Consider the following 26,544-nt stretch of genomic DNA (forward strand, 5'->3'; position numbering starts at 1 on the left):
GCAAGAAATGAGGGTATTTGTATTCCCAATATACTCTTTGAATTCCCAGTCAGACAATGGCACTGTATACCAGTAGTAAAAATTGTGGGTGCACGTAACCCCAATATATTCTTTGAATTACCAGTCAGACACTGGCACTATATGGCAGTAGCAAGAAATGAGGGTATTTGTATTCCCAATATATTCTTTGAATTCCCAGTCAGACAATGGCACTGTATACCAGTAGTAAAAATTGTGGGTGCACGTAACCCCAATATATTCTTTGAATTCCCAGTCAGAAACTGGCACTATATGGCAGTAGCAAGAAATGAGGGTATTTGTATTCCCAATATACTCTTTGAATTCCCAGTCAGACAATGGCACTGTATACCAGTAGTAAAAATTGTGGGTGCACGTAACCCCAATATATTCTTTGAATTACCAGTCAGAAACTGGCACTATATGGCAGTAGCAAGAAATGAGGGTATTTATAACCCCAATATATTCTTTGAATTCCCAGTCAGACAATGGCACTGTATACCAGTAGTAAAAATTGGGGGTGCACGTAACCCCAATATATTCTTTGAATTCCCAGTCAGAAACTGGCACTATATGGCAGTAGCAAGAAATGAGGGTATTTGTATTCCCAATATACTCTTTGAATTCCCAGTCAGACAATGGCACTGTATACCAGTAGTAAAAATTGTGGGTGCACGTAACCCCAATATATTCTTTGAATTCCCAGTCAGACACTGGCACTATATGGCAGTAGCAAGAAATGAGGGTATTTGTATTCCCAATATATTCTTTGAATTCCCAGTCAGACAATGGCACTGTATACCAGTAGTAAAAATTGTGGGTGCACGTAACCCCAATATATTCTTTGAATTACCAGTCAGAAACTGGCACTATATGGCAGTAGCAAGAAATGAGGGTATTTGTATTCCCAATATATTCTTTGAATTCCCAGTCAGACAATGGCACTGTATACCAGTAGTAAAAATTGTGGGTGTATATAGCCCCAATTCTATTGCTAGGGGACTTGCAGGGTATTTCTGGGGTGAAGGTGGGGGGGCACACCGTTGGAACGGGTATCGGGGTATATATCGGGTATACGGGAATACACTGACAGTGTATTCCATTCAGGATCCTGGGAAAGCTGGGTTGCGGCGATTGAGCCCGTCAGTGCCACGTTACACTGACAAGCTTCTCCCTGGAATTTAGCTCTTACAAGAGCTGTTGGTTGTCTTCTCCTTCCTATCCTAGCCTGTCCCTGCCTACCCAGAATCTAAGCCCTAGCTAGCTGGACGGAAACCTCCGTCCCCGGTGAATTGCAAGCTCAGAATGACGCGAAGCTGGGCGGCGCTGTTCTTTTAAATTAGAGGTCACATGTTTTCGGCAGCCAATGGGTTTTGCCTACTTTTTTCAACGTCACCGGTGTCGTAGTTCCTGTCCCACCTACCCTGCGCTGTTATTGGAGCAAAAAAGGCGCCAGGGAAGGTGGGAGGGGAATCGAGTAATGGCGCACTTTACCACGCGGTGTTCGATTCGATTCGAACATGCCGAACAGCCTAATATCCGATCGAACATGAGTTCGATAGAACACTGTTCGCTCATCTCTAAACATAATCCAATGTTAGGGTCCATTCACACGGAGTAACGTGCCACTTGACCTGGCACGTATACAGCGTGTGAGATTTTGAGCGCCGTAAAAGCTCCCATTGATTTCAATGGGAGCCTGGATCGTATACGCCGCATTATTTTTCGGCCGTCGTTTACAAGACTAACTCCCATTGAAATCAATGGTAGCGTATACTGCGCTCAAAATCTCACACGGCGTATACGTGCCAGGTCACGCGGCACGTTACTCCGTGTGAACTCCCCCTTAGTGTGAACCCTACCTTAATGTGTCCATTTAATGGATGAGTTTAAAAACGGACACATTAGCATCATTTAGGGGCATTCACACTACTGCCACTGTCCGCCCAGGGTCTTATATGCAGGGCTTTGTGTCCCTGCAAAAACACAGTTTGCAGGCGGAGAAGCTGCATACAGACACTGGTGGTTTGTTTTAAAAACTTATTCAAATTAGTGGGTTTTAATGCTGAACGCTGGCAAGCCGTGCAGTGTCCAGTTTCTCCAGGGCTTAGGGCAGAAACCCCTTCTCCAGGGGTGCCCAATACGTCGATCGCGATCTACTGGTCGATCGCAAAGGACAAATGGGTCGATCGCGGGATGCAGGGATCCCCGGTGTCTGCTTGTTCAAAGCGCAGGCTGAGAGTCATGTCCGGACACTGGCAGGCGGGGCTGTCACAGCCCCAGCCTGCCAGTGTCCAGAGATAACTCTCAGCCTGCGCTGTGAACAAAAACAGACACCGGGGATCCCAGGGCGGCCACAGAACGCCACTGTCTCCTGCTCTCACGATCCGCCCGGCCCCGCCCACATGTCTGGCCCCACTCACAAGCTGGGTAGTAGATCTTTTGCCTTGGTCAGCTAATAAAGTAGCTCACACGCTGAAAAAGTGTGAGCACCCCTGCCCTAGGCGAACAGCGGCGGTAGTGTGAACAATCCCTTAGCGTCAGTTAGTGTCTATTTTTATACTGTCCGTTCTTTAGCTTTATTGTTTAGTTTCTGCTTTCGGAGCATGCACAGAAAAAAATGAATAGTATAATAGTATAACAGACGCCCGTCTGTTACTGGCCGTTACCCATAGACATTAATGTTAAAACTTGACATTTTTTGCGTCCTACACTGCGGGTTTTTGTGTCTGTGACATGCTAACATGTGATAGATTTGGTATACATGGACTCTGATGGTCACTAACAAACAACAGATAAAATGAAATCAAAGGGATTTTGGTTCTGCTAGTGTGCATTGTTAAAATCTTGTAACGGACACAATCAGCAGACACTACTGATGGTCATCAAAGTTTGTGTGTGAACGAAGATGGGCAAACCAATTTGTTCCCAGCCAGCTTCGATCCAAATATTCAAAAATTATTTTTAGTGAAACCGAACAAATGACAATTCATTTTAGAAGAACTAAAATGCTCCCCGTCGTATGTACTGCGCAGTGAAAATGCAGAAGACACATATTTCTGAGGGTCAATGTGATGTTCTGTTCACCTGATAGCCTCTCAGCCAATAGTCTGTTGGTAGATGTTGATAGACAGTACTTATGTCATTTACAGTGTATAAAGTCATTTCAGTTATGGTGGAAATAGGAGATGGATGTGTTATTCATTGCATTCATGTGTTATTCATTACTGCATGATCCAAAGCAAAATATTCAATTTTCATGATCAATACCCACCACTTAGCACAAAGCTTGCAATACAGCTAATGAATCTTAGGAGTAGGGAAATTAGAACAAAGATTAGTAAGATTTAATCAACTACAGGCAGATTAATGATAGAAATCATAGACAGCAGTGAGAGAGAATATCTGTGCTGCGTGAGCCAGACTGCTGCAGTACTACAGAAAGGCAAAAGACTGTTAACCCTTTCATTGCCAATAATCTGATTTTAAGTTTGTCCTGTTGTGTTTTACATGGTTTAAGCTGAAAGGGTTTTTTCTTTCTTTTTATTCTCACCCCCCCAAAAAAGTCTTATATCCTATACTGATCCGAAAAATCTCAGTTTCTTAAAGGGTTTATATGGGATAAACTGATCTTTCTAATTTAAGATACCTTTATCCCCCCTTCCCCTCCCCGTCTACCTTCTAAATTACTTAGGTTGGCAAAAATCTATATTTGGGCACATCATTTTTTTTGGGAAGCCAGTGCCTTCTCTTCTTGGTGATGTGAACGGCACAAGGTATCATGGGTGTTGTAGGAAAACCAAACTCGAAGATGCCCATGTAAACACATGCAGAAGATGCAAGAATCTCACAGAGAAACCCAGAAATCACTCAAAATACTGCAAAATACAATAGTATTTGGTTGCACTTACTAACCTATTAATAGCACTAACATTATTATTTTGCACAGAAACAACCTCCCCCTTTGCTATTTCTCTTGAAATATTTTTTGTCAAAAAAAAAAACTAAATAAAAAAAAAAGACAGACACACAATGTAAGAATTGATAGCAATCACTATCATAATGAAGGAGTGTAAGTAAATGACTGGGAAATAAACAAAGCAGGGGAGAGGCAGGGCTGCATCTGCAATGAGCTTACCTGAGATGACAGCGGGGGGCATTTTTAATTGACCACCTATTGGTTTATTCCAACAGGCAATATCCAAAGGAGGCAATATAAAGTGGGTCTTAGTAAAGGGGGAATATACGGGGTAGGAACCAGAAAAAGGGTGAAAAATACTATGGGGTTAGTAAAGGAGGCAATATACTGTGTGGGAGACAAAAAAAAAGTGAATTTTATACTGCGTGGGGCCAAAAAAGGGGAAAAATACACTGTAGAGATCAGTAAAGAGGATAATATATTGTGGGGGCCTGTAAAGGGGGAGTTATATTGTGTGTGAGCCAAAAATGGGATTTTTTGATCTGCATGACCTACAATTTAAATTAGGAGGGCTCCATTACAGAACCAAAGATCACCTGGTTTAGTATTTGAAGGGGGGGGGGCACCTTTCTATAGAAGACCTCAGGCAGCAGAGAGGCTAGGTTCAACCCTGGACAGAGGAAACAACAGTAAATAGTAACAATAAGAATGTGGGTGACAACAGCAACACTATTTCTGATTTTGAAATCCCCACAAGCAGCCGTAGTGTTACATCTTGATAACAAAGACATTCTAGACATCAGTGAACACAAATCTTTTCAACATCTTCTTCAGTCCAACTTTTGCAACTTTTCCAACTGGTTGGGGGCCTATAACCCTCCAGATCCGGTCACCCCCTGTGACCACAATCATTATGCCACTGAGTGCAACATAAAAAAAGTATACATTTTTCAGTTTTATGTGTCTACAGTAGTTCTATATTAAGGACTATAAAGCATACATATTTTTCATGTTTTTATAGAACTTATCCTTTTTTATTTATTAACTTTTTGGGAGATAGGTGATAAAAGAAAATGATTTATTTGGATATTGCAGATGATTTCTATTAGATGCTGGATTAGGTAAATATAATTAAGTTTTATTTTCAATGATAGAACAATGCATTTGATAGTCCATCCAGGACTCAAGTCCCTATAACTACAAACAAGACAGAGTATGTACTCCTGCTTTTGAAAATAGAGTTCTTGGTTAATCTGGTGATTAACCATTTGAAGTTTGTCATACAACCTTAGTATACACTCAAATCGCCATCAGAATTTCAATTTTTCTGTACATTATAGGACGCCAATATGCCAAATGAATTCTTCCCCATTGATTATAATAGGGGGTAAATTGGATTTCCGTTATGGTGCTTCATCCATTTTATGGTATTTCATCCTAATAGATCCCCCACTGCATAAGTAATTTCTGACAAAAAATTGTATGCCAATTTTGTGTATGAATATTGTGTATATCAAGTTGCAAAAATGGCAGTATATAGCTGCAACACTGACACTGAACTTTATCCACCATAGTGCATGCTTTGAAGACTCTATTTTTGTTTTGTTCTTGAGCTATTTGTATATTAACATTGCATTTGTGTATTCTCAGCACAGTTCACCCCAGCTAAGACTTATGAAGAGTGGTGGGCATATAAAGAGGCAGTCCAAGGGAGCTTTGTGCCAGGTATGTGTGTTTAATCCTGTAGTATTTCCATTTTTAAAGGAACAAGAGAAAAAGGTAGAAGCTGGTACACAGAAACTCATGTAAAATTTCTTGTAACTTTATTTCATATCTTGAATCAAAGTGAAGATTTCTCCAAACAAAGCATAAGTAAAACCTCATCTTAAGTGTTTCTAGCCAGCTTAGGGCTCCTAAATGGGTTTTCCCATGAACATGACCATACACAATTTGTAGACATTTAAAAACTAAACATATTTCAAAACATTTTAAAGACTTCTTCTAACCATCTTAGTGGTGACATCTTTAGTCTTGAGTGGTTGCCATTGAATATGACCATGAATGTGCAAACTTTCTATGGCCTGGCACTTGTCAAAAAAACATATATGATTGACTTGTTGTGTCTGGATTATCTTTTGGAGCATGCACTACCCAAATGCAGTTTTGCTGTACTGCCAGCAGAGTTTCTGACAGGTGTCAGACCATAGAAAATACCTGCTTTCATGGTCATATCCACTGGCAACCTATCAAGATAACAGAAGGTGAGACAAAATCCTTAAAGTTCTGAAAGTTTTTTAATTATTTGTATTTGCAAAAATCTTTAGGAGGAAGCACAATTTCAAGATATATATATATATATATATATATATATATATATATATATATATATATATATATATATGCTAGAAAAGGTGCTTGGGATATCCACTCTCCTACACCTGCAATCACGAAATTTCTTTGTTGGAAACCAGACCAACTATAAAATGGTGTAAACTTATATTAGACAATCTAGCAGTATGACAGATTTATCATCCAGTATCGGTTACTGTGATAAATCTGGCACATTTATAGCTGTTTAGTCTATGTTTGCACTGTCTAAAGGGTAGAGCAAGGGTCAGGACCTTCTGTACTCCAGATGTTGTGAACAGATGGTGTGCAGAAGGACAATGACACCTAACTTGCCCTGACTCTGCCCCTTTGTGTCAAATAAGTACTACTGTTTTCCTGTGATCTTCAGTTTGTGGGACAACCCCTTTAAATAATGAAGATATATTTTTTTAACTGCATATGTCTATGGCCATAATATCCCTTAAATGGAAAAACATATACAAAAAATATACAAAAATTCAAGTCAGAATGCAAAGTATAGTGGCCTGCCATTGTCTCATTACTGTTGCTATTGACCCTGAACTCAGAGGGTTAGATTGAACTGTGTCCTCCAACATAGATCAATGATGCTATCCTCAGGATTTTGATTGCTAAAAGAAAAAATTAAAATTTTAAATGGAACATGATTATAATTGATAAGGAATGCTACATTTTCCATGCTACAGCTCCATGGGTCTATTGTAAAACATATTTGTGAATGTTGTTGTTGTTAACTGTGTGGAAACAAACTATAATTCTCTTTCAATGTTCTTAAGTTGTTGCATGGTGTCTCATCAGTATTGGCAAGGTACCCTGTGTTTGCCTTGCAGCACTAGAGTCATGGGTTTGAATCCAGCCACGGGCAACATCTCTAAAGAGTTTGTATGTTCATCCTGTGTTTGCGTCGGGGTATTCTAATCCTCCCACACTCCAAAGACATATTGGATGGTAATTTAGATTGTGAGCCCTTCTTAGGACAGTGTTTACATTATCACTGTTGAATATAATGGTGCTATGCAACTAAATATGTAAATAAATACACAGTATCACAGCATCTATGGTTGATCCTTTGGTTTCTACAACTGCGCATTAGCATGATACTTAGTCCCACAGGGGCTAAGGACCTTGTTTTTTTCTGTGGGGAATTAATTGCAAGGATTTTACATATAATTCAGTACAGAATATGCACTGGAATCCATGTGAATCTTCGTCACATGAAAATATATTTTCTTAGAGGGACAGTATGCATGGTATAAACCAACATATCCAATATTTATTCTGTATTTTGAACCTAAATCCACCTTATTATCTGTAATAATGTAGTGAGTAGGCAAAATGCTTATATACTGATTTAGACAGAAGAAATAAAATCAAGTAGAGCCAGAAGCTGTGGGAGGTGTAAACTCAGTATGCTGGAGTCTTCATAACAAAAAGTTAAAAAGAAATCATTTTTAACATTTGTCATAAGGAAATATTTTTGAGAAGCTCTTTGCTGTTACTGAAACTCTTTGCCAGTTCTATATAAAATATGTTTACTAACTGGTTATTTCACAGTTATTTTAATAATTAATTTTTAGAGATGAGCGAGTAGTTAATACTCGATATTCGATATTCGTTTCGAGTAGCCCCTCAATATTCGACTACTCGAATCGAATATCGAATCCTATTATACTCTATGGGGGAAAAATGCTCGTTTCAGGGGTAGGCAACATTCGATCAAACTGAACTTACCAAGTCCACGAGTGAGGGTCGGTCTGAGAAGTCTTCTCCATGCAGCATCCCCGCATCGTCATCCAGCAATGAATTAATTCTGTTAGGCATCGAGCCTGGGCAGAGACAACTGCGCATGCCCATACTACAAGAAAATGTCCGCTTACTGTCAAAGCGGCCATTTTTTTGTAGCGCAGGCATGCGCAGTCGGCTCTGCCCAGGCCCGATGCCTAGCAGAGTGAATTCAGAGCCGGAAGACGCCGCGGGGATGCAGCGAGGAGAAGACTTCTAAAGGTAGGAGAAGAACCAGCGTTGATTGGCCGACTGTATAGCATTCGGCCAATCAATGCTGGTTCTGCATCAAATTTTTCCATTCGAATAGTGAGTGGTACTTGATCGAGTACGAGTATTTCAAATACCATAGTATTCGATTGATTACCTACTCGATCGAATACTACTAGCTCATCTCTATTAATTTTAATTCTTCAATTTGGGGGCAGATTTACTATTACTGTCTCATATTTAAACAGTGCTAGACTAGACATTCTTAAAATGTGCCTGGTGTTGGATGATGCATCTGATGCATCTAATATAGAATAGAATATCTAATTTATGTGCATACCACCTATTATAAGGGTTAGTTTATGCTGGGATTTTGTGACAAATTGTTGCATTTTAATCTAAGCTATATTCTTACTAAGCTACTTCCTCTCAGATGGACAAGTGGATAAAATGTTTAATACACATAAAGCTTCCTAAATCTGTATCTCACAATCACATATCTTTAGTAGACATACAATAGCCAATTTTATATAAAAAACAAAACAAACAAACACCTTTTTACTGGTTAGGTTAGGTTAACAATACATATTGCCTTTAAATGGCCCTATACATCTACTGTATACAGCTGCATATGTCTTTTTAACAGAAAGTTAAAATTGGATTATATATTTTATATTTTGCAAGCATTTGTATTAAAAACTATAGTTGTTTCACAGAAGGTCAATCACCATAAGCTAAAGCAGTTCACAGTAAAATGTTGTGTAAGTTTCCCCAATAAAATGTAACTTTTATTCCATATTATAATAAAACCCTGTCATATGGATGTAACTAAAAAACACACACACACAACCACAGGCAGTCACCACCAATCCTCTTGGGAACTAGGAAGGGTAGACACTTTGACCTGTTACCCCTTACAATATTACATTGAGCAAGATAAGGCTAGTGATTTTCAATAATCCTCTTTCAAGCCCTACTCTTGGTCAAACCCTCTTCTAAGTGAACCCATAGAGGAACAATAATAAAATGACTCCTGGTTAGACGGTCCACGCCCTTTAATACTACAAGGCTGGGTTCTTAACTGTGGATATCATGCTCTGTATCCACATTTAGCTAAATGCTTGCAGTCTTAAGTATATTACTCCCCAATATACAAGTGGGATGTTACGAATTATAAAAGAAATGAGTGATGAACAGTGTCAATTAACAAACACGGTCATCCCTAATACAGGCTCATAGGCTCTACGCGTTCATCAGGGTTCATCAGGAGCATCAGGATATAGTCATCAGTACCACATTACATGGAGTAATCTAGTATATTCTGCAGTACCTAACACAATATCAAATAGCCTGCAGTGAAAACTGCACTTCCCGGGAGCTCCGGTGGTGAGCCCCTGTACTATCGTTTAGAGACACCATGGCTGACAAAGCCTGACTTTATGAAGACAACGGCTCATTTCAGGCAGTAACAACACTCTCCGGTATGAAACAACAGGGAAAGTGGTATATTGGCAAAATGAGTTACTGGGCTAATGCTAGAAGAAATTAAGAAGAGAGGAACTGTTTGCAGTTTTTTCATCACTTCCACAGTCAGAAAGGATACTCTTTCTCATTAACCACTTCCTGACATTTGCTGTAAGAGTACAGCAGATGTCAGCTATTTAAATATGGCGGCCACCTAGCCGCTGGTTCTCTGCTGTATTATACAGCAGAAACTTGGTACTAATGCCCATGAGCGATGCCCGCAGTGATCGTGGGCAATAACACACCCAGTGTTTTGATCAAAACTGACCGAGGAGCAAGATCCGGGAGCCAAGAGTGAAATCCAAGGCCAGTGTTCCATTGAAGGCTTCCAGGCTTGTCTGCCTTTCATTTGTATGGTAGGCTGCTTTATATAGCATGTCATACAAATGCTGAGATATTGAAATTCATTAGCATTGTAATGCATTGCATTAATGATCAGAACCCCTGGAGTTCAAGACCCCTAGGGGGTCTAATAAATGCAAAAGAAAAAATAAAATAAAAAAATATTACAAATTCAAATCAAACCCAATTCTAAATATTTTACAGCTTCACAGTACATAGTACAAAATAATAAATGAAGAAAAATCATCATGTTCCACAAACATTAAGCCCTCATATGGTTCTGACAACGGAAAAATAAAAAGGTTATGAGGTTTGGAGGTGGGGAGTCAAAATGAAAATCAAAAATTTAAAATTTCCTCTTGCGGGAAGGAGTTAAAGAGAATCTCAGTGTATTGTAAGTTTAGGTGTAAATTGAGTATTGGGTTATAAAGTGGGTGTTGGTATGGTTGTACAGTAAGGATAGTGGTGTAGTGTTTGTGTGCTTTTACTTGCAGTAGGTACCTTACTGTAATGAAATGAATTGTTCAGGTGTAAAAAATCTAGCTGAAAAATATTAAAATAAAAAAACATACTGTTAGATCTACTACTGAACCAGTAATGATGCTCCTGTGCGTCCCTGCTAATCTTTATTTACATAGAGTCATCAATTGGTGTTTCATTATCGCTGTACAACATATCTACCGCCATCAGTGATTGGCAGAAGCAATGAAAAAATGTATTGCCATGTGATGCTGCAGCCATGGAAACAATGTCCCTTGGGGACTACAGAAGCAACAGAGCTGGAGCGGCATAGAATATAACAGAGAAGTAATGTTTGTTTTGGAATTTTTCCATGTATTCTGTATATGTTCACATATAGTGATTGCTGTTTTGCAATGAAACTTTAAATGGGATGAACCTCTGAAAATGAAGTTGACAGAATGGTACTTACTACTTATAGCTATATAAGAGAGAGAGCACTGATAGTTGTTTCTTATCTCTTAAGGAGAGGAGACTCCAGAGGAAGCTCAGGGTTCTCAGTTTATATCAACTTAAGTCAGGATCAGTATTCATTATTTCAGTCAGGAGATGAATTATTAGATGATCTGTTCATGTTTTTAAAAGTGCGGTATGAAACACTATATGGATGGACAAACTATGACCACCGTCAAAAAAATAGCACAGCACATGCCTTATAGAAATTATTAGATTTATTTTTTATAGATCCAACAAAGACGAGAATAGGTGGTAGGACATTTTAGCCTATCCATGGTCTTTATCAGAGTTGCTTTGAGAAAATACAAAATCATATGTCAATGTACAGGGCAAGTAGGATCCAGAGCCATACTGCAGAGCCAGGTTGCTTACTATTTGATCAAATATGTGTAGAGACAATCAACGTCACTGTAAAATGTAATACACACTGGAGTTACATAAGCTTATACAAATACACATATAAATATGGCAACCCCATATAATGTGAATAGGTTTCAATAAAACTGGTGTCTTAAGAGAAATTGAGTCTGTATATTAGTACTTCATATATATTAGTAATATAATTATACAAATATAGTTTAAAAATGGCAAACTGCAGTTGACAAAATCTATCAACAGATTAATTGGTATCAAATAGGTGACCAGTATGTAAACCAGCAGGTTAAGTCATTTTAGAGCAAGAATCTGCATGGTGTGTATCCAATAGGATTCACACATCTTGAGTAATTTGATGTGATCACTTCCTTTTCTGTGTTTTGGTACTTATTCTATTATCTGGAATTTAAACTTTTATATTGTTTGTCTTGCTTTGTGGAAATGATGTGGTAAAGGGAGCCACGTGTTGACGCAGCAATTGATAAATTTGACAATGGAAACAATGTTTTGTGAGGCTACCCCTTTGTATAATAAGCCATATATTGAGGGGGTGCAGAGGGTGTAGTCGCACCAGGGTCCATGAGCCTTAGGGGCCCATAAGCATTAGTATCAGTATTTAGATCGTAGCTTCCATATGGCCCATAAGCCAAGGAGACCAACAGATTACCCTAACTGAAACTAAGGTTGATTAAACTCCTTAGCACCTGTAACTATCACTATCAAGAATTCATTGTAGCGGTGAAGTGGGGGGCCCTAGACAAAAGAATGCATCGGGGACCACAAGGCTTTAGTTATGCCATTGCCTCCTATAATGGTTGCTTGAAAAGAGCAGTAATCATTTCCTGTCAGGCTAAGTTCACACCTACCCCTGGATTCTGTTCAGGGATTCCATCCCTGAATCCGCTTGATAAATTCAGAAAGAAAAGTCCTGCAGGCAAGACTTTTCTCTCTGTATTTTTTGGGTGGAAATCTGGCGAACTCCATTATAGGCTTTTTAAGCAGATTGGGTTTCCGCTTTTGGGTCCCTAAGTGGCCCAGAAGAACGGAAACCCAAATGTGGGTGTGAATGTAGCATCTGTTGTTTTAGTATAAACATCAGGATGTTAAAAAAATTGGTGTTTTTGAATTTGTGGTAAATTGTAGTTCAGGGAATTTTGTATAAAAGGAGTTGAATGACATTGCTAAGGGTCTCATGTGGCTCTCCTCATTCACATATCTCATCCAGCAAATTGCATGTTCTTTAAATTAGAGTATATTGGTTTACATGTAGGATAGGGAGGGATATATTCCAAACTATGACAATGCATAAAGTAAAATGTATAACATGTCAACTAGAGATGAGTGAATACCGTTCGTTCGAGTAGATATTCCAATCGAATACCACGCGGTAAACGTAGTAAAAATTCATATCCCCCTCCTACCATCCCTGGGGCTCTTTTTGCACCAATAATTGTTCAGGAGAGGTGGGACAGGAATGAGGAAAACGTAGGCATCAGAAAAAAAAGGAAAAGTCATTGGCTGGTGAAATCAGGTGACCTCAGATCTATAAAAATAGTGGCAGCCATGTTCGTGTCTTTTGCGGCTGGGATAGACATCATGCTGAGGGTCAGAGAGAAATTTTAGCTTCTGCTAGGCAGGAAAGCATCTGAAAACAGCAACATTGCTTGATGAGTCTATAAACACCATCAGCTTATAGGCTCATCCTGCAGAAATTTCTCAAAAACACTTTTTAGGACTGAAATTCCGTAGCGCTGGCATACAGTATCTACCTAGGCTGAAGCAACAGAATGGGGCTGAGACTGTAAACGCTGCTGTGGCAAGTCACAATTAAAAAAGGTGTGAAAGAATGACTACTGGGGGTGGCAGGGCTGAATTGGCACAGAGGGGCAGAAGAAAAAATCTCTGCTTCTGGCCTAATGCAAAAAAATGGGGCATAAACTTGAAATGCAGGTGCACAAATCTAAGTAGAACTGAAAAGAAGCATAGACACGCAGGTTCTATTATGAAGTTACAAGTAGAAGAGTGGCTCAGCAAGTGACAGTTGAGGTTCATTGTGTACACTCTATGCCACCAAAAAGGCTAACTGGGGGGCCTACTTGCACCCCCCTCACCAAACTCACCCAAACCTCAGCTACAGAAGCCTCCACTCACCCCAAGTGCCACAGGTCCAACTTCTACACCCAATACGTGTAAGGCGCAGAGGGATCGGAGAGGACAGGGCTGTGGTTGGCAAGGTACTCACGCAACATGCACCTGTATTTTTCCCTCCTGGGTACAATAGGCCCCTCAGTGGCGGTAGTTTGGCTAGGGGGGACATTAACGTGTCCCGCACCTTGGAGAGTGTTTCCCCGGTAGTTGTGGACCGAATGGCAGTTGTTAGCCTCTTTGAGGAAATCTGCTCTATACCACCAGCCAGGGTTGATGGAAACATTTCCATCATATTCTGCATCAGGTGCTTGTGGCAATCATTTATGCGATTGATTCTCTCCCCTACCAGAACGAAAGACAAGATGTTATTTTTATACCAGGGGTCGAGGATTACAAAAATCCATTATTGATTGCTCTCCATGATGTGAACAATGCCTTTGTCTGTGGAAAAGCAGCCCAACATGAAGTCAGCCATGTGTGCCAGAGTGTTACTTGGCATGACTTTGCTGCCCCCACCAGAAGGTCACTCTCCATTTCCTCCACTTTCAACTCCCATTCACACCATCCGCGCTGAAGCAATGGTATGCACTGAACTTCCCCGCTACTAGCCTTGTGTGGGACAGTGACATCAAATGCCACTTCATCCTCCTCCTCTTCCTCTGTCATCCAACGGTGAGAAGATGACAGGAGTGTGCTCTGAATGTTTTCTGGCTAGCAGCGGCGACTTTAGACTTACGAAAATGGACGAACTTTCACCAGTATATCAGGCACAATGGGGTAGGATTTTAAAAACCTTTGCACCAACAAGTTGAAAACGTTGGCCATGTGTGGACCGTGTTTGAGTCTGGCAAGCTCCAGAGCCGCTACCAGGTTTCGGCCATTATCACACACGACCATGCCTAGGCCCAGATGCAGCGGCGAAATCCACATTGCCGTCTCCTCTAGGATGCCATCGCTCACCTCGGGTGCAGTGTGTTTTCTGTCTGCCAAGCTGATGAGCTTTGGCACGGCCTGCTGACGTCTCCCCAAGTCAGTACTGCAGCGTTTCCAGCTCGCAGCTGGGGTCGATGTTATGGCGGAGGAAGAGGAGGGTTTGTGAGAGGGTCCTAGGCTTGACTACATTCACCCAGCGTGCCGTGAGTGAGATGTAGTGTCCCTGTGTGCATGCGCTTGTCCATGCATCAGTGGTCAAGTGCACCTTATGGCAAAGCACGGAACTCAGGGTCCGGCTGATGTAATGGGACACGTGCTGGTACAAATCGGGAACAGCAAATCAAGAGAAGTAGTGATGGCTATGGGCAGCATAGCGAGGTGCCGCAGCTGCCATCAGGTCACAGAAGGTCTCCACTAGCATACACGCCAACATCTCCAGGGCCAGCAGTTTTGAGATGAGGCCGTTGAAGGCTTGGGCATGTGGGTGGTTTGTGCTGTACTTCTGCCTGCAATGAAATGCCTGGGAGATGGGGAGTGGCTGGGAAGAGGCTCATGATGGTGCAGGCAAAAGGAGCAGAGGCAGGAAAACAGGCAGATGAGGGTGAACTCCCCAAAGTGTCAGAGGCAGATGTGGAGGTGTCCAGGCTGATGGTCTGGACTGCAGCACCATGTCACGTTCGTTTCAATGCCCAGACCCAGAATCCGGACTGCAGACTGTACCGCTAAGGGCTCGTTCACATCTGCGTTGTGAACTCCGTAGTTCAGGTTTCCGTTTCCTGCATAAAACAGAGCAGGAGACGGAAACCTGCAGGAGTCTCTCTCACCCATTCATTTGAATGGGTGAGAGAGATGTCCGGCCATGAGCGGCGGTGAGCGTTTTAGGCTCTCCGCGAGCGTTTTAGGCTCGCCGCGAAACCTGGTTTTATAATCCGGACACAGAGTCGGACACGCAGTACTCTGTGTCCGGATAAAAAAATACGGTTTCGCGGCGGAGAGCATAAAACGCTCACCGCTGCTCACGGCCGGACCCAGTCTGAGCTTTCTGACTTCTGGCATGCAGAAGACGGAAAGCTCAGAACGGACAGATGAACGCAGGTGTGAACCTAGCGTAAGGGAACAGGGAAAGGAGACTTTCCCTGACGCTATGGCGGCTAGCTAGGCCCTGCCTGCGGGTGGTGGTCAGCTGTTCCCAAGCTAGCCTTGGCCCTGATAACTCCTGGCTCTCTAACACGAAGGCCTAGTCGACAGATAGGGTGAGAGCTACAAGAGAGTTAGAGACTGGGGATGCTAAGGTGGCCACCCCTACAGAAACCAAGGTGGAGCTGCAGTCAAAACAAACAGGATGGGATGTACTGGACAACAGACACGCAACGCAACACAATACGTAACAAGAGAATGAGGAGAGGGACAGTGGAGAGGTGAGGAAAGGGTTAACACAGGACTGGGGCAAAATAAACTGGAACCCAAACCTCACAAACAACAATATAGTGCCAGGCAAACAGAGCTGAAGGACAGGGTGGAGTTGAAGTGTGGAGGTACAAACCAAACTCACACACAAAGCAACACTCACACCACTTCTTAGTCAGTTGTAATACTACCAAAACAATACTCCTCCCTGAGCCACGAATTCTAGGTGGTAACCACAAAAAATAGCAACTAGTGAAGCCAGCCCTCCTCCTAATAAAGACCCCAGAATCGTCCCATAGGATAATTGACAACGACCAACACCTGAGGTTCGCTCCAGAGAACCTCAAGCATACTCTGAAGGCCAATACCAAATGCACAAACAGAATGGACTAACGGCAAGAAGACCACAGAATACCAGATCAAATCCCCACCAGAAGAACACATAACTTCATCACCAGAATTCGGGTCATGACACACCAGCACTGGAAACAGTGGAAGAGGCAGTGTCAGCAACGCCAGCCGACGATTGTCCTTCGTTTGCTCTTCCCACTGAGCCCAGTGCTTGCCTTACAAATGACGGTGCATTGCTGAGATACTCAGGTTGCTTTTCTCAGAGCCCCTATTTAGTTTTGAGTTGCACAGTGTGCAAAACGCACTTAATTTGTTCTCCACGCATACGCTGCAAAATCTACACAACATTGAGGGAGGTGGCCAACATGGGCGAGTGGCTAGTACAGGGAAAATCTTGGGCCTTGCTGGCTCTGGCCTGGCTTCTGTGAGGCAGTGCCTCTGGACATGCCTCTGCCTCTAGCTGTAGCTTGACCACAGCTGCATTTTCACACCCCCGGGCACGTCCTCGTCCCTTAGCGCTGGCCTTACGTATTTTGTGATGTATGCAAAGGGTTTTTTTTGTATACACAGAGGCTAGATATATTGAGTGTATATTAGGTTCTATATACTGTATGACAGTATACAGGAATGAGTGACTTCACTAACTCATGGATTGTATACCAATTTTGTGCTGGTAAAAGGCTGAAGTCACCTCAAGGGCCTCAATCTCTGATGTTAGCTCAGCTTAAGAAACTCTAACTTAATTTAGACGGGCTCACGTTAAGGGCCACAAAAGTGAATTTTGTAAGGTTTTACCACATCACACTCATACTCACACACACACACACACACACACACACACACACACATACACACTCACACACACACACACAAAATGATAGATAAGGGTAAGGGCTGTTGGATTTCTTATTGCCTATACCATCTGTGGTTGTCATGGGCAATGTGATTTAAAGAGGTTCATGCTAATGTTTCTTTTGCTTTAAATTTTTGTTTCTGTCCATACTAATGTTGAGGAAACAAGGTTTCAAAGTATTTAGACTTTCATAGAGGTTCTATTCCGTTTGGAAAGTGTCCAGTGGAAAGGATGGGATAGGATTTAACGAAAGTCTGCCATCCATGGGCACTCATGGTTGAGAAACTGAGGGAGCTGACTTTGATGAACCCTTGGGTTTTGGAGATTGAAATCCATCAAAGGTCTCTGCTGCTCACACAACCTGCTCAACATATGGTATCTAGGGTTTCAGCGTGTGGTGCTCTCGCACAACAGCCGATGCTTCAGGCAGATGTAGGCGTAGCTGGAGAGTTTTCTGGCTAGCAGCGGCTACTGTAGACATACGGAAGTGGCTGTTCTTTCATCAGTAGCTCGTGAACATTGGTGTAAGTTTCTAAAAACGTTGGCACAACCAAGTTGTTGTTGTTTTTGCTGCTGCGCTTGCCTCCACATCTACACTGCTTTCCCCACTAGACATCACCCCTGTCCATGCCTCTAGCCACCTTTTTTGCTGCTGTGCTTGGCTCCACATCTACATTGCTTTCCCCGCTAGACATCACCCCGGTCCATGCCTCTGCCTCTAGCCACCTTTTTTTGCTGCTGCGCTTGCCTCCACATCTACACTGCTTTCCCCGCTAGACATCACCGCTGTCCAGGTCAGGTCGGTGGCCTCGTCGTCCACCACCTCCTCTTCCAATTGCTCACTTTCCTCTTAATGCAAACCACACATAACCACATCCTGCCCTGATGGCAACTGTGTCTCGTCATCATCACTGAGGCTGAGAAATGCTGGTTGAGGGTCCACAACCTCAAAATTAGTAGGAAATGGTGTTTGGGCATCAGGACACACAAAATTGTCTGCTAGCTCCTGGGATTCGCGAAGTGGTTCAACAGAGGGAGAGACAGTAAAAGGACCCGAAAACAGATCCTGGGAGGGGGATGCTGGGAAGATTGGGCATGTTGGGAGGAAGGAGGGGCAGACTCTTGGGTATGAACACGACTGGAAGTAGTGGCTGACTGGCTGATGGAAAAGCAGCTAGAAGCAATATCCGCTAGCCACTGCAACACCTGTTCCTGGTGCTCAGACTTGGTCAATCTTGTACCCTGCACCCTGTTTAATGTAGCCATTAACCCAGGGATTGTGGAGAATACCCCTCAATGCTGGCTACCCCTCACCAGTATCCATTGGATGCGCTGTAGCTTGACCTTGCTCCCCAGCTGCATTTCCACGCCCCTGGCCTCGTCCCCATCCATGTCCCCTTAATTTTTTTTTGTGTGTGTGAGTTGATAAACTGGATTGTATACAAAAAAATTTTTTGGTATACACAGAGGGTAGGTATATTGGGCTTATATACTGCCGTATATACTAGTATGACTGTATACAGGAATGAGTGAGTTCACAAACTGATGGACTGGATACAAATGTATATTTTTTTGTATACAGAGGGTAGATATATTGGGCCTATATACTGCCGTGTATACCGGATAACAGTATACAGCTTTCTTATTACCCCTATGGGACAGGTATACAGAGTATACCAGTGGTGGAGAATTTGAGCCCTAAAAAGGGCTTTTGTGAAATTTTATGAGCTAAGTGTATATACTAGTGGTGTATATACACTGGTGAAGTAGTTTAGCTCTTTAAAGAGCTGTTGGTTTGAATCTTTCCTGCCTATCCAAACCTAAATCCTCTCTCGCCCTCAGCACAATGTCTCTCCCTATCTAACTCCAAACTGCAAATAATAATAATAATAATAATAAATTTCATTTATATAGCGCCAACATATTCCGCAGCGCTGTACAATTTGTAGGGTTCAAATACAGACAGAAAGATACATTACAAAGAAAGTCATTTCACACAATGGGACTGAGGGCCCTGCTCGCAAGAGCTTACAATCTATGAGGTAGAAGGGGTGACACAAGAGGTAGCAGGGGCGGCATTGCTTATGCAGAGGTCAGACACTTTTGGAATAGAGGTTACGGTCATTGCACAAACTTAAAACTTTATGAGCCATCACTAGTGGTGTCCTTTAACATGTGGATGGAGCTAGGACCTATAAAGTTAGCCTGAGATGGCATCATATCATGTGGGGAAATGTGGGAGCGGGGACAGAGGAGAGTTAAATTCTGGGGATTCTAATTATAGTATGGAAGGGTTTACGTTAGAAATTGTGATAGGCCTGTCTGAAAAGAAATTGGGAGTTAATCTGATTTTCCGGGGTAGAGCATTCCAGAGAAGTGGTGCAGCTCGGAAGAAGTCTTGTATACGAGCGTGGGGGGTTCTGATAATAGAGGATGTAAGTGTTAGGTCATTGAGTGAACGGAAACACGGGATGGGTGGTATGATGAGGGAGGAAATGAAAGGGAGGTGCAGCATTATGGAGAGCCTTGTGGATGAGAGTGATAACTTTATATTTTATTCTATAATGAATAGGCAGCCAGTGTAGCGACTGGCACAGACCGGAGGCATCGCTGTAGCGTCTAGCCTGATAGATGAGCCTGGCCGCTGCATTCAGAATAGATTGTAGAGGGGAGAGTTTTGTGAGGGAAAGACCGATTAGTAAGGCGTTACAGTAGTCAAGGTGAGAATGGATCAGAGAGACAATAAGTGTCTTTAGTGTATCTCTGGTGAGGAAAGGGCGTATTCTGGAGATATTTTTGAGGTGGAGGTGACATGAACATGCGAGTGATTCAACATGAGGGGTGAAGAAAAGGTCTGCGTCAAACATGACCCCGAGGCTGCGGCCTGCTGCCTAGGAGTTATAGTAAGGCCTGAGACAACAATGGATATATCAGGGACAGATCTGTTAGATGGTGAAAACAGTAGTAGTTCAGTCTTAGAGAGATTTAGTTTCAGATAGAGCGAGGACATGTCACACTGTCATCTGTCACGGGAAGATGTGTATAATTGGTTGTCATTAGCATAACGATGGTACCTGAAGCCAAATCTGGCGATGGTTTGTTCAATGGGGCTGTGTAGAGAGAAAAGAGCAGGGGGCCTAGGACCGAGCCCTGAGGAACCCCAACAGCAAGGGAAAGAGGGGAGGAAACAGAGCCCGCAAATGATACACTGAAAGTGCGGTCTGAGAGATAAGAGGAGAACCAGGAGAGCGCAGTGTCCATGAGGCCGACTGAGCAGAGCAAAGTGAGGAGGAGTTAATGGTCAACAGTGTCAAAAGCTGCAGAGAGGTCCAGAAGAATAAGAAGAGAGAAGTCACCATTGGATTTAGCCATTAGGAGATCATTGGAGACTTTTGTGAGAGCCGTTTCAGTAGAGTGCAGAGTGTGGAAACCAGATTGTAAGGGGTCAAGCAGAGAGTTAGCAGAGAGATAGCGGATTAAACGAGAATAGACCAGGCGTTCCAAAAGTTTAGAGATGAAGGGAAGGTTAGAGACGGATCAATAGTTAGCAGCACAAGATGGGTCCAGAGAGGGTTTTTTCAATAGCGGGGTTATAACAGCATGCTTGAAGGAGGATGGGAAGATTCCAGAAGAGAGAGAGGTTAAATATTTTAGTAAGGTAAGTTGTGACAGCAGGCGACAGAGATTAAAGAAGGTGTGAGGGGAAGGGGTCACTACTGCAGGTTGTAGGGCGAGATGAAGAAAGTAGTTGGGAGACTTCCTCTTCTGTAACAGGGGACAAATGACACGAATATGGATTCTGGATGGGTTGGATGACTCTGCTGGGAAGATTGGGAATGTTGGGAGGAAGGAGGGGCAGACTCTTGGGTATGAACACGACTGGAGGGAGTGGCTGACTGGCTGGTGGAAAAGCACCTGGAAGCATTATCCACTAGCCCTTGTAACACCTGTTCCTGGTGCTCGGGCCTCGTCAGCGTTGTAGCTGTGTCCTGCTTAACGTAGCTATCAAGTCAGAAATTGTGATGAGCGCATGCTAATGTTTCTTTAGGTTTAAATTTGTGTTTCTGTGCATATCAATGTAGAGGAAAGAAGGTTTCCAAGTATTTTTCCACTTTCCATAGAGGTTCTATTGAGTGTAGAATGTGTCTAGTTGATAGGCTGTGATAGTGGGGTAATCCTGGGACTTGGGCGTGTTAGATGCCCCCAAGCATGCTTCCCCTGCTGTCCCAGTTGCATTCCAGAGGTGTTGGCATCATTTCCTGGGGTGTCATTGTGGACTTGGTGACTCTCCTTAGTCGAATTGTGGTTTCCCCTGAAACAAGCATTTTTCCCCCATAGACTATAATTGGATTCAATATTCGGTCAAACAATTGATTATTGAGGGGCTACTCGAAACGAATATCGAATATTTCACTACTCACTCATCTCTAATGTCAACATAAAATCGTACAGAAACGGGAGGGAAATCAGCAAATGGTGTATGGTCTTTATACCCCTATAGTATTGAATAGAGGTATACAGGCTGTTATCATCAAGCATAGTCAGGATACTCTGAAGATGTAGGAGTCATGGTGTGTGGGTTCTGAAGGAAATTGTTGACTTTATTATCTAAAGTACCTTTGGTACAGGATTTCTCAAGGGCAGCTGAAGTTCTCTTGTGAATTTGTGAGGTAGGATCAGTCTTAACCAGTCTGTATTTTGATGTATCAAATAATTTTCATAGAGACTCTTGAATATAGTCATGGAGGTCCATGAACACAATGATTTCCCCTTTGTCAGCTAGCTTGACTATGAGGTCCTTATTTTCACAGAGGGATTGGAGGGCCAAATGTTCTTGTGATAGTAAATGAGTTTGATGAGGGAAACAATGTAGTTGATAAATGTGAATGATGTTATGAAAATCCCTTTTGATAAGGTCAATGGTGGCCTCTATAACATGGTAATTGTTGGAGGGATAGAAATTGCTAGGTTATCTCAGAGATGTTATAGATGGAGATAGATAGAGATGTTATAGATATATCACAGGCGGTTGTGAAGGGAGCGGTAGGTTGTAAATGAGGTTGAGACTTAACTAGACCTAAATGAGTTTTGAGCCTGAAAGTATGATAAAACCTACATATTTCTTGTTCAGGTTGAAAATTATTTACAGGTGCTGTAAAGGTAAAACTGAAGACCTTTTTATAAGACAGTCAAATTCAACAGGTGTTAGGGAACATGTGGAATTTTTCACTACTAGGTTCTCGTTACATGAGACCTTGCCTATATGTCTGTTTTCCATGGTACATCTATTATGTTGAATGGATATCTTCCTGATGAACCGTTTCGGCAACTTTGTTGTGCCAAAAAATGCGACTTTTGACTGCCCGTTGATATATCTTTGTCTGAACTGAACAATGATCTGCGACTAGGGTTGAGCCATCGGGATCAGAAAAGATCGGATTCCGATCGGCGATCGAGTAAACTTCACGATCATGATCGGAATTGCGATCCCGATGTTTTTAGGCGTGATCGAGGTTGGAGGTTATTTCCCACAATGCTTTGCATGCTCCCATAGGAATCAATGGATACAGCCAGCACACAGCCTGTGCCGGCGTCTGGCCGCTTAACCCCCAGTGCGCTGGCTGCATCCATTCATTCCTATGGGAGCCTGCTATTCGAAACGGCAGTTTCGAATAGTAATCGTTCATCTCACAGCAGCGCAGCACAGAGTAATTTACCGCAGCCTGCCACTATTTTGCTTCGACCCTGTTTTACCATATACTCAGCTCTGCTACATCTGAGATGTAGCAGAGCCGAGTATACAGAACAGCAGGGAGGAAACAGAATAGTATAGTCCACTAGAAACAGAATAGTCCACTTACCTGCACAGATCCGCTGATGCTGTTGCTCCCTGTTCTTCTCGGTCCGGTTCTCTCTTATTTACAGGCCTTCAGAGCGCCCCTCCCAGGTTAGTGTTAGCGGGGCACCCTGGCTCTCTGAGGTGCTCTGGGGCACTCTGAAGGCCTGTAAGTGAGAGAGAAGAGGAGCAAGAACAACGGGGAGTGGCAGCGGCAGCTATCTGTGCAGGTAAGTGGACACCAGGGGGGACTAAGAAGCCACAAGATTTTTTTTAATCACTACACAGCATGGAGTCTAAAAATTAAAGCGTTCAATATTTGGATTCCATGCTGTGTAGTGAATAGGATCATTTTTAATATCAGATCTTCGATTATTAAAAAAAATCCCATTGAATTGCATTAGGATCGGAATTGGGATCGGGTTCGAATGGAAAATGATTGGAAATCGGATTTTAAAAACGATCCTGAAATCTCAATATTGGCTCAACCCTATCTGCGACCTACTTGGCTGAAGTTCAAATTCAAAGATGACGACTCTTTTGTTTACATTTCTGAATTGTTTTTATTGATAATTTTTCAGAGTTTTTTCTGTCATCTGTTTGAGATTACCCTAATCTGTTTGACTTATTGTTGAAGAGAGGTATTTCAGCACCTTTACTTTTTCTTCAGAGTCCTTAATGGATTTCTGTAGATATTCAATAGTATAAGATCCAATGATAACTGAAATTTCTCGCAGAAGCTGGAATCCTCAGTAAAGAGTATTGGCCTTAGATGGCTTTACAGGCTCCAAGGAATATGATTCATGCAAAGATATTCTGCAAGGGTTATACAATGCATTTCATAAGCCGTATATTTTAAAAACTCCATTTCATCTCCATTACGGAATTCATGGGATGGAATATGTAAGAAGTCACTTGAATAGGGGTAACTTGGAACAAGATGAATGTCATAGTTATTTCATCATAAGCAAATGTTTTGGTTCTCACCTGGGACGATTTCTTTGATTAGACATGTGGCACTGCTATGGATTTGAATGTGCCTCCCTCCATGCAAACTTCTATATGGCAGCATTCAAAGAAGAACACATGTATGCCACCAGCCTATTTAACGAACATACAATTTTCTGAATGAGATGTATGATTGATATTTTTTGCATTTGGGGAGAGCCACATAGGACCGTGAGCAATTTCATGCAACACCTTTACAGCAGATGCCCAGAACTACAATTTAACACACATTAAGACAAAGCTATTTTGTGGACACCCTTGTAATTATAGAAGTTAATGGGTCTCGCACCACTGATATCTATTCTAAACTGAATGACAGGAATTGATTACTGCTCTTTTCAAGCAACTACCCAATGAGGATGAAATGAGTTGCTACCTCATTTGCAATTTAAAAGGGTCTCATCGCTGGTTACTGGCCACCAAAACCTTAGACCCAGGCTGGAAGATATAGCAAAGAAATTTACCAATCAGAGCTCTCTACCACAACTCCTAAAACATGAGATGCCACTTTACCTGATTCCCCCAACCTGTAGCAATTCCTTGTAGTGTTACACAATCCAGCTATATATCATTTGTACACACATACCATCGCATCATGCACAAGATTGAAAATACCATGTGTCACCATTAGCCTCTGTAACACAAAGCATATCCCTTTATCCCTGAGTTTGATTGAAGTCCTCATTTCCCAAAAATACCTCAGGAATATTTGTGATCAGTTGTATAGGGCAGACATAGAAAAATGTCACATTTTCATGTCTACACTGTCCTAGTTGTACTGATATCATTAAAAGGCAATGCCGTTTACCAGGTACACACTCCTAAGAAATACAATATCAAATAATTTTTTTTACCAGTGATTCGAACTTTGTGGTGTACCTGGTAAAGTGCCCATATGGTACAAAAGGGAAACCTCTAGGGTTGAGTCGATCTTGAAATTTCAGGAACATTTTTAAAATCCGATTTCTGATCACTTTCCTTTCGAATCCGATCCAAATCCCAATGCAAATCAATGGGATTTTTTAAATAATCGGAGATCGGATTTTAAAAACGATCCTATTCACTACACAGCATGTAGTCCAAAAATTGATTCAATTTTTGGACCCCACGCTGTGTAGTGATTAACCTCCCCCTCTCCGGTGTCCGCTTACCTGCACAGCTGCAGCTCCCAGTTCTTCTTCATCCGGTCTGGTCCTCTGTCCTTCGCATGTCTTCAGAGTGCCCTGCAGCCCCCCCCCCCGCCTCCCTAGACTAGTATTGTAGAGATGCAGGGAGTAGGCGGGGCTTGGTGCAGCTGGAGAGTGTGGGCGGGGAGACGTGAGTGCATCACTCACGTCTCCCCTCCCAGTACCCTCCCACACTCCCCTAAGCCCCACCTTCTCTATAATACTAGTCTAGGGAGTTGGGGGCAGGGCGCAGGGCGTTCTGAAGCCACATGAAGGACAGAGGACCGGACCAGCAGAGGGCAGCCGCAGCACTTCTGAGCAGGTAAGTTGAGCGAAGTTCACGAGTAAATAGATATTACTGTCCATTGACTTGTCTAGTAGATAGACAAGTTACTGTACAGTAGTATCTATCTACTCATGAACTTGCCTCATCGTGCTCACAGCAGCGCAGCCCACAGTGATTTACCGCAGCCTGACACTCTTCTGTTTCGTCCCTGTTTTACTGTATATTCAGCTGAGTATACGGTAAAACAGGGATGAAGCAGAAGAGTGACATGCTGTGGTAAATCCATAGGAATGAATGGACGCAGCCGGCACGCAGGGGGTTAGGCGGCCAGCCGCTTCCATTCATTCCTATGGGTGCTAAGCTTTTCCCAAAATGTTTAGCCAGTAGCCAAGCATTGTGGGAAATAAGCCCCGATCTCGATCCCGCCTGAAAAGATCGGGATCGGAATTCCGATCGCGATCGTGAAATTTTCTTGATCGCCGATCGGAATCCGATCTTTTCTGATCCCGATTGCTCAACCCTACTCACAACACATTAGGAATTGTATATTCAGTCATAAATCTACAATTTGATACACCAACATATTACTCAACTTACCGCATCACTTCCACACAGCCAGACACACATTATCGCAGTTTAAATTTCAAATACTGAAACTCAGAAGAGGAGGTGGTCACATCAAATTACTCAAGATGACTGAATCCTGACGTATATACACCATACAGATGCCTGCTCCATTTGACTTGCTGGTCACCTATATGTCAACCGTAACCATAATCTGCTGATAAATTTTTCAGAATTACTGTCACTCTTTCCTTGTGTTTGCTATTTTCATCGATATTCCTATGTAGCTTATTTATTCTTCCCTTTCTCCACATACCGTATATACTCGAGTATAAGCCGAGTTTTTCAGCACAGTTTTTGTGCTGAAAAAGTCCCCCTCGGCTTATACTCGAGTCAAGCGCAGGGTGGATATTGTTATATACACTTCAGACACTGTATTGTTTGCACGATGTAGGTTGCACTTACATTTTACTGCCGTTG

The 26,544-nt window shown here is 42.4% G+C and overlaps 1 protein-coding gene across 2 annotated transcripts in view; it reads left to right on the forward strand.

The window, feature by feature from the left end:
• CA11 (carbonic anhydrase 11) overlaps positions 1-26,544 on the forward strand; it is a 535,579-nt gene that overhangs the window by 197,329 nt on the left and 311,706 nt on the right. For both annotated transcript variants that reach the window (XM_075276799.1, XM_075276801.1), the window contains exon 2: positions 5,588-5,662. In XM_075276799.1, the coding sequence (XP_075132900.1) occupies positions 5,588-5,662 (75 nt within the window). The remainder of the gene's footprint in view (positions 1-5,587; positions 5,663-26,544) is intronic.

The sequence above is a fragment of the Leptodactylus fuscus genome, chromosome 6, assembly GCF_031893055.1.
Source record: "Leptodactylus fuscus isolate aLepFus1 chromosome 6, aLepFus1.hap2, whole genome shotgun sequence".
Lineage (NCBI taxonomy): Eukaryota > Metazoa > Chordata > Amphibia > Anura > Leptodactylidae > Leptodactylus > Leptodactylus fuscus.